The 9,187-nt window shown below is 35.4% G+C and overlaps 1 protein-coding gene across 1 annotated transcript; it reads left to right on the top strand.

Annotated features, from left to right (window-relative positions):
* Positions 1-1,906: 1,906 nt before the first annotated feature.
* LOC104095338 (notchless protein homolog) lies at positions 1,907-8,902 on the top strand. Its single transcript, XM_009601759.4, has 13 exons — positions 1,907-2,159; positions 2,435-2,516; positions 2,609-2,698; positions 3,621-3,746; positions 4,852-4,979; positions 5,849-6,048; positions 6,398-6,461; positions 7,189-7,299; positions 7,386-7,523; positions 7,638-7,780; positions 7,860-7,914; positions 8,114-8,170; positions 8,250-8,902. The coding sequence occupies exons 1-13, from the start codon at positions 1,992-1,994 to the stop codon at positions 8,331-8,333; spliced, it is 1,446 nt and encodes a 481-aa protein (XP_009600054.1). The 5' UTR covers positions 1,907-1,991; the 3' UTR covers positions 8,334-8,902.
* Positions 8,903-9,187: the final 285 nt, after the last annotated feature.

Below are 9,187 nucleotides of genomic sequence, written 5' to 3'. Positions count from 1 at the left end.
TTAGTCTCGATTTTGCATGCAGATAAATCAAAGCATAGTTTCATTTGTTATATATGAGGTGAAACTGCTACTTGGATTGTGCAATTAGTAAAAACAAAAAGAAACAATAATGATGCAAATTTTCTATAGTCATGGCAAAATGGCTAAAAATAAACCATAGCTACTCGGCAACTTGATCAAGTGCAAAGTAAAGTTATTTTATATCAGAAGAAAAATCTATCAGATAACTGAGTCAGCTAATCTTTAGGTGCAAGATTTCACCTTCAAATGATGTTAGAACTTAGGTCTCAGAATCCATATGTAAATCTCTTGAAATTATAGGTAGAATCATAATCTCCCGTATAAGTTGGACATATTCATCTAAGATAAGAAAATAATTTTGTCGTTTAAAAATGAAAAAAATATACTATGAGATCAAACCAATAGAATTATCTCAAGATGACTAAAAAGTAGCAAGTATAGAGCGAGTTCAAACCTCTAAAGAAAAAAAGGCTCCAAAGCAGCTAAAACAAACCGTATATAGAAGGCTTAAAAGAAAAAAATTATTGTCCGAATATATATATATATAATCACATTCTCGATCAAAGCAAATACATGTCGATCCAATAGCCATCATGTTAGCAATAATTTTAGTAGTAAATCCACATACCTCAATATTAAGTGGAAATAGGTCTAAAATCTTAATGACCATAATGGTTGCTTGTGGCCAAGACAAGTGATTTTTGTATAAGAAGATAACACGTTGTTTCTTTAGCATCTGTCATGGCAAAAGCTGGCGAACAAAAGAAAAGAAAACTTACTATATTCTCTTTATTCCAAGCTCGACAATCAATAAGTAATTTTTTGGTTGTTTTCATACAGATTAAGAAATTAACATTTTAACATTAATTAGCAATGAAATTGATCATATTAATCTTTACTATCTCTTCACATAAACACTCCTAATACATACTCCAACACTATTTACTCCAAGGGCAATGTAGAAAAAAAATAATTAATTCATTCTTGAAATCTGGAAAAATTACGTATTTTGGACCACAAAAAAAAAAGCAAAAAAATCACTTATTATGGACCGGAGGGAGTAGTGACTAAAATACAAAAACTAATGCAAGTGTGGGATAGACGATGAAAGAATGTGAGAAGAGACATGTCAAAATGGGTAATACAAATCTTGAAGTTGGTGAAATGTTTCGACTCCCGCAACGTATATTAAAGTTTTAATGGACTTTAAGTATCACCAAATTTGAGCTGGTCCTAATGCGATGTATCTACTTTATTTGTTTTTAAAGGGGTAATTTACTATTTTGTATTATATTTTAATTGAAATTATTCACCTGTGTAGGAACTCTTGTAGGAATTAGATTGAGTTTAAAGGGTAAAATGGTCGTTTAGTTTTGATGGGAATTTTGGTAATTCAGTTCTCAACTTCGGGCTTCACACTTATAATATAGTATAATATAGATAAAGATTTGTTCGCTATTTTTTTGAATGGACGGCTATTTAAGAAATTTTTTAAATTTTTATGAGTTTAACGTGAATACAGTGATTATTTAACAGAAATTTTATATTGTTATGTTAGCTAAAAGATAATTATACATAACACCTATAAATAAGATTAGTAACTTAGAAAATGAAGCTTTTCCAATTTAATCAACTCTATATGATATTATTTAATAATTGTATGATTGTTGCATTATTAATCATCACATTACAATTCATATATATAATATTAATCCCTGCATAACTTAACCCAAAACCAAACAACCCCTTGTAATACAGAACTGTACACAAGTGCATAGTTCAGAAAGCTGGAAAAATTTAGGGTCCAAGTGCAAAGTTCAGAAAGCTTAAGGTGTGTATTTTCCAGTTTCGTCAGTTTTGCTAATATCCAGTACTGACCCGCAAAGCTAGAAAATTTAAAACCCTACTAAAACCTCTCATCCTCTCAAAGTCAAAAGCAGTGTAACAAGAAAATCTGCAAAGCAAAATTAATGGCAGAAACAATGGAAGCGGAAGCGGCGGCAGAGAGAGAAGCAATAAACAGTGTGATTTGTCAGTTGGCTGACCCAGACGGCAATTCGTTGGGTGCTGCGTTATACCTCCCTGAAAACGCTGGCCCAAAAGAGCTTAATCAAGTCGTCAATAAGCTTCTCAGCAATGTAAGCAAGTCCAAACCTTCTTTTAGTATTCTAAAATTAGGAAACTAAAACTTCTAATATCAATTGTGTATATTAGTTTTATTGTTAGCCTCCATTGCATAGTGGAAAACAAAATGAATAATAAACACTGATATTCTAAAATTTGTATATGAACGACTTAATGAATGAGCTAGTGCTGAATACGAGGAATCATGGTATTAATGAATAATGACCATTTCAAGAGCGTCAATTTTCAAGATAACTTGTAATTATGGGATATTTTTGGAATTTGTCAGGAGGAAAGGTTGCCTTATGCATTTTATATCTCAGACGAAGAGCTTGTGGTGCAGCTTGGAGCATACTTAGAAAAGAACAAAGGTAACTTGTGTAGGAGAGTTGTGATAATTATTGAGCTTATAAGTGACATTTCGCTAAATATTTATGGAGATACACTGGTGAATTCATTGCAGTATCTGTGGAAAAAGTCTTGACAATAGTGTATCAACCACAAGCAGTGTTTCGAATCCGTCCTGTCACTCGTTGTTCGGCCACAATTGCTGGTACAAGATTATTCACTTCTCTTGTCGTTATGCTACTTAGCATCTTGTCTTTGTGATTTTTCTCTCTGGTAAATTGATACTATAGAAAAAAGAACAATGGTTGTTGGTTAGTTTTGGTTGGACTGCAGTGGGTTTGATTATTTGGAGCAGTTACTAATTTAAGAATTAACAGTCTTCTTTCTCACCCTAACAACTTTTTACTCTATATATCCTGTTAGAGTGAAGATATATTGGTGCTCTTCTTTTTCTCTGGTTCTTTTTAGAGGAAGTAACTGATAATTTTCAAGTTTATATTTTATTGTTCTGTGTGAGTAAAACAGAAGTAATCTAAAAAAATGGAGGAAAGTTAATCATGTTGATAGGTCACTTATCAATGATCATATTGACGGGTCACTAACCAACGATCATGTTGGCAACATTAGGTCTGCTTGAGCTGCGTGTTTTGATGGGTTAGGTCTATGGCTTATGAGTGCACAATGATTTGTAGAAGAAATTAAGTTTTCAGTTCTTCCCAAATTTGAATGTACTTTTGGAAAAGGTATTTTGAAGATTCGAAAAGAAATGGGTAGTAGTTGCCAAAATAATGGGGTATTGATATGTTTCTGTGTGATGGTGAAAACCCCCTTGGATGAAGCTTCTACGCTTGATCCATTCTACAGCCAAGCTTTCGCTTTCCACTTGAGAGGCGTTTGGTTCATGCAATAAGCTTTCCAGTCTTGTTAGTCTATGATCCACAACCAATTCATATACTCTTCTGTTTCTTGGTCTGACTGATTAACCTTTGATGGCTTATCATTATTTAAATTTTGTTTGTCTTTGTCTAATGTTCCATTCAATCTTCTTTTCCTTTGTACTCGACAGCTGCTCGGGTCACACTGGGACCTTCACATTTGCTTTATTCAATGTGGGTTTGTGCTTGCAGGTCACACTGAAGCTGTACTTTCAGTTGCCTTCAGTCCTGATGGACGGCAGTTGGCGAGTGGATCTGGTGATACTACGGTTCGTTTGTGGGATCTAAATACCCAGACGCCATTGTTTACACTTCAAGGTTTGAATCCTAGTTTCACTGGCACCCGTGGAAGTCTCAGCTTTTGACTTGTCATCTCACATTAAATATAGAAACTGAGTGATAAAGGTCTTTACGTATATCCTCTGACAAGATGTTATTTAGCTGATTATCACTTATGAGAACAATAACTTTTTAATATGCTGCGAGTAATGCAAGATATTCCCAACTTCCCTTCACATTCTCACACTCTCTGGTTTAAATTCTAGTTTCGTTACATTGAATGCATCTTAGATACTGTTAAATATGTCATGCTTCGTGTCAGATAATATTGTGTCATTAGCTCTCCTAGTGACAATACTTTGGGTTGTGAAAAGGTCATTAACTTCTGCATATAGCTTTGGTTATTCTATTCCTCTGCCGCAAATTCTGCAGGGATTGCCTTTATTTTTTTTTTTAAAACCGGTAAATATTATTTGATGTTAAGAAAACATGCACTAAGAAAGTTACATAAAAAAGTTGGTTAAATATAAAAAGAAAACAAACCTGGCTATCTATACAAAAGATTCCAGGAGCTGTAACATGGTTTTACTATCATCTATTCATTTGGGTTTACACCAAGAAGATAATAACAAAACATAGTCAGACTTAATCTTCAGGGTTGAGTTCCTTTGTCCGTCCAAACACCTTCTATTTCTCTACTTCTAGATGCACCACCAGATCACCGTGGGGATAGTATTCCTTGCTTTCTTTTGTTGTTTTTGCAGTCCCTTTCTGTTCCAACAAGAGAGCAGCTCTGCTGCAGTACCTGGCATAGTGTTTAATGCCGAGAAAATTCAAAAACATTTGCCATAACGGATGCGAGTAAATTTTACTTGTTACATCAGCATCAAATACTAGTTATGAGTCTGCAAGCAACCCATATAACCAAATTGTATTGCATTTGCTAACCAACAATAAGAAAAGTGAAAAGAAACAGGTTTTCTCTTATAATATAATTCTGTCAATGTCCTTTTCAAAAAATAAATCTGTCAATGTTGCTTGTTCCCTACAAGTTGCCGAATCATGGACTTACAAACATTTCCCTTTATCTTTTTAATAATAATGTCTATGTATAAATAGTGATCTATAATTCTCTTTGCTCCAGGGCACAAAAACTGGGTTCTTTCTGTTGCATGGTCACCAGATGGTAAGCATCTTGTTAGTGGAAGTAAGGCTGGAGAACTTATCTGTTGGGACCCTCAGACTGGGAAGCCTTTAGGGAATCCGCTTACTGTAAGTCATCTGAGATGTGTTTTGTATTGTTTTAGATTACATAACTATGAACTTTTGATGTGTTTTTGCCTGCTGGGCTTTGTGGGTCAAGATCCCCGCTAAAACAGCATTTTCTTTGTTAGCTGTTGTCTATTGTGCTTTAGTGATGATAAATCCTGGTAATCTTTCTTTTTTAAGTTGAAGATAGAATACTGATATTGAAGTTTAATTACTTGTCTGTACAGAAATGTGTCTACAGAAGGGCTCTACTTTCTTTTCCTTCTTTTTTTTTGTGGCTAAAAACCAGCTTACTAGTCAGGTTGAGTGCTGTATATCTTGTAAGAAGTGAGCATTGTTGCACACTTAGGCTAATATGCTTACGATTGTTGGTGTCTAAAATTCGGAATTGGGTGTATCTTTATTTGAACCATGCAAAGTAGATGTCAGAGAATGTATATGCATAATTTGATTAATCATTAATTTCTTTAGTTGTCTTTTAAGACTTTGAGTGTGTCTGCAATGTCAAGTTCAGATAGTTGCGAGAATGGTTTTCAAGTGGCTAAGTTCAAATTTTTCATGTTTGTTTCATTTTTAATTTGGATATTGTCGTCTTCTAATTTTTGGAATACCTACATGTACCCCTATGAAGATATTGAAGTAACTAGGCCTTGAATGTAATTGAAGTAAGAAACTACTCATAGGTCCTCTATTTTCTGACTTTTCTTGACTTAAGTTGTGGCTTTTTGTGTGCCATGCATGTCTTTCGTTTGTTGGTTTTGCTGAAAACAATTGTCCCTGATGGTAACAGGCTCACTGTAACTTGTCGTACTGCTTTGTGAACTGTTAAAAGAAATTTTTGAAGAGTCTATAATCTGAGCTCCATGTTGCAGGGCCACAAGAAATGGATAACTGGTATTTCCTGGGAACCTGTACACCTCAGTGCTCCATGTCGCCGCTTTGTAAGTTCAAGTAAAGATGGCGATGCACGGATATGGGATGTTACCACCAGAAAGTGTCTTATTTGTCTCAGTGGACATACACTTGCAATAACATGTGTAAAATGGGGTGGAGATGGAGTTATTTACACTGGGTATATTTCTTTAGAGCATTTCGCTTTGCAGTTTGTTTTCTTTTATGTAGTATATTGATCTTTGTAGAGAGCATCAACTTATGGTGATTTGCCCATTTGATGATACCTATTTCTTGAACTTTTGCTGTTTTCTTTTGGTGCTTAGTTCTTTCCTTTTTTTGTGTGGGAGGGGTGGGGTGGTTTGGGTGTATATAATGTGTGTGTGTGTGTATGTTTATATATTATATCTAGAGAGAGATAGAGAGTGAGAGAAAAAAAAGAGAGGGAGAAAGCCAACGAGCTGTTGAACTCAAACATTAGTTATAAAATCTTCATTTGGTGTTAGTAACATTTGTTAGTTCATATCCAGATCTCAGGATTGTACAATCAAGGTATGGGAAACCTCTCAGGGGAAGCTAATACGTGAATTGAAGGTAAAGTCTATAACTTTTTATTATTGTGTGACTTTTCAATTACTCGCATGCATGTGCTGTGACTTGTATTGCTATTCATCACCTGCATTCAGTGAGGTTTGATATGAGCTTGGTGGGCTTTTTTTTGTATCTCCTTGAGAAGCTTTCTTAATCTTATGGCTGCTCAAGAGTGAGGATTGTGATATACTGTCATTTGAATTTGTAGACAATTTGTTGAGTACCTGTTTTATGGTTATTTCATTTTAAGAAACACTCAGTCTAAGTTAGGTGGAGTGGGTATACTCCAATATATTTTCTTACCTAGGTCCCCAGTTGTTTCTTAATTATCAACTTGTCCTCTTGGTGTTGATCCATTACATTTCTATTTTTGTTTTTTTTTGGGGGGGGGGGGGGGGGATTGAATCTGCACCTTAGGATGTTAGTAGCTCAAATAAATTTTGATCCTCGTGTGTCTCAAAAAAGCTATGGCTTTTGATCTGTTCACATGTGATATACTGTTAAAATTTGGATTTATGCGAGCTTCAATTTCGAACATTATTATTCCCAGTAATTATTAAAAATTATTTACCTTATGAGAAGAAAAAAAGACATTACCATTTGCATCCATGAAAAAATCCTTATGTAGATTTATTGGCTATTGTTTTGTGAACATGGAGTAAGAAGTCCCGGAGATTAGGACAAGAAGGGAAGTTTCTTATTTATGCTCCTACCATTTCATGCTATGCAGGGTCATGGTCATTGGGTAAATTCTCTGGCGCTGAGCACTGAATATGTTCTTCGAAGTGGAGCTTTTGATCACACCGGTAAACAGTATTCGTCTCCCGAGGAAATGAAAAAGGTAATTTCTTTGATGCTATTTTGTTGCTCCAATTTGTAGTTTCTCCCATCCTCACAGTACCTGCGTTGCTCTTGTTTCATCTCCAGGTAGCGCTTGAAAGGTACAACAAAATGAGAGGCAATGCCCCTGAGCGATTGGTCTCAGGATCAGATGATTTCACCATGTTTCTATGGGAGCCTGCTGTAAGCAAGCACCCCAAAACTCGCATGACAGGTCACCAACAGGTTGACAATCTTTCTCTGTTGTAAAGGATGGTTTTTTTGTGTGTGCGCGCTTTGACAGTAAACATGGCCTTTTTTTTGTTCTAAGCATCGAGCCTTGAATTTCAATTTTTGCAGCTGGTCAATCACGTCTATTTTTCTCCGGATGGTCAATGGATAGCAAGTGCTTCATTTGATAAGTCAGTCAAATTATGGAATGGTACCACAGGAAAATTTGTTGCTGCATTTCGAGGCCATGTTGGACCTGTATATCAGATAAGGTTAGAATTTGCCATAAAACTCAATCTTCCATCATTTTTAACAGTCAACCATTAGTTACTATCCTTGTGTTCTGCACAGCTGGTCAGCCGACAGTAGGCTCCTATTGAGTGGGAGCAAAGATTCAACCTTGAAGGTATGGGTTTGCATTTCTCTTTGTTCTTGCCCTATTAAAAACAAGTTATCTTGGGTTATCTGTGCACAAAGGTATTGCCTATACCTGTTCTGTGGTGTTACAACTTCTGCCGAGCATGAAGTGTCAAGTGAAATAGTTTTCTTCGAAGAAACTTCCAAATGCAAGATAGTTAAGAAACTATTATGTCTTTTCTATTTAGGTTTGGGATATCCGGACAAAAAAGTTGAAGCAAGACCTTCCCGGTCATGCTGATGAGGTAAGCCTCCGCCACAGGCATTTTCAATCTTTCCTTTTCCACAGAACTGTTAAATAACTTGTCTATCTGAACTTTGAAGGTTTTTGCGGTTGACTGGAGTCCAGACGGTGAAAAAGTAGCATCTGGTGGCAAGGACAGAGTTTTGAAGCTATGGATGGGCTAGAAAATGTATAAGTTGTCTTTCGTCGTGTCTAAAGAACTCGCCCACTGAACCTATATTGCGTCATAATTGTGCCTCAAAGAACCATTTCAGAAGTATGTGAAGTTAAAATCTAAATTCTTTTTGACTCTATTCTAGAGTCGGTGGAGAAAACTTCAAGTTTGCAGCAATATCTTCTTCAATGGACGGTAGACAGAGAGTGCAGGAAGCAACCATTTGTTGGAGTATTGTCAATTTTTATTGATCACCACTGCAAATATCCCCTATATGTTGGTTATAAGCTGTCTTACATTTTTTGTAGGCAAGAAGCAGAAGTGTTATGTAAGTTGACCTTAGCTTTTTTCTCTCCATATGTTTGCACATACAGCTTGAGATGAAATCTCATTGTCTTCCTTTTTTTTCCTCCTTTGCCAATGGAAGTTTCTTACTATTCTATCATTGCTACGCAGCACGCACTATCCTATAGCAATATTGAGATTGGTCAGCGAACTCATAGAAACTAATTATTGTGACTAGTGTAATTGGAATGCCTTTTATAGTGTGCTAAAATTGTCTACTCGTTCATTGTTCAAGCGAATGTTTTTATATTGCTATTAGTGTTTACTCTTTTACTGTTAAAGCTGCCCAACTCCCCCATTCAACTTCAAGACAAGCAATCGTTTGGACTTTGATGCCAATATTAAGCGTAAAGTAAATCTATATATGCTCTTTTCGTAAATTGACACTTTTTGAAAAGATTGCGCTAATACAATTTTTTTTTTCAATACTAATAGAAGTGCACAAATAATTTGGTCAAACACAAATTGTTACAATTTTTAAGAAGCATTTCTTAGAAAATTAGAATTTTAAAGTAAGAC

This window comes from Nicotiana tomentosiformis, chromosome 3, assembly GCF_000390325.3.
Source record: "Nicotiana tomentosiformis chromosome 3, ASM39032v3, whole genome shotgun sequence".
Classification (NCBI taxonomy): domain Eukaryota; kingdom Viridiplantae; phylum Streptophyta; class Magnoliopsida; order Solanales; family Solanaceae; genus Nicotiana; species Nicotiana tomentosiformis.
This window is presented reverse-complemented; position numbering and strand designations above follow the sequence as displayed.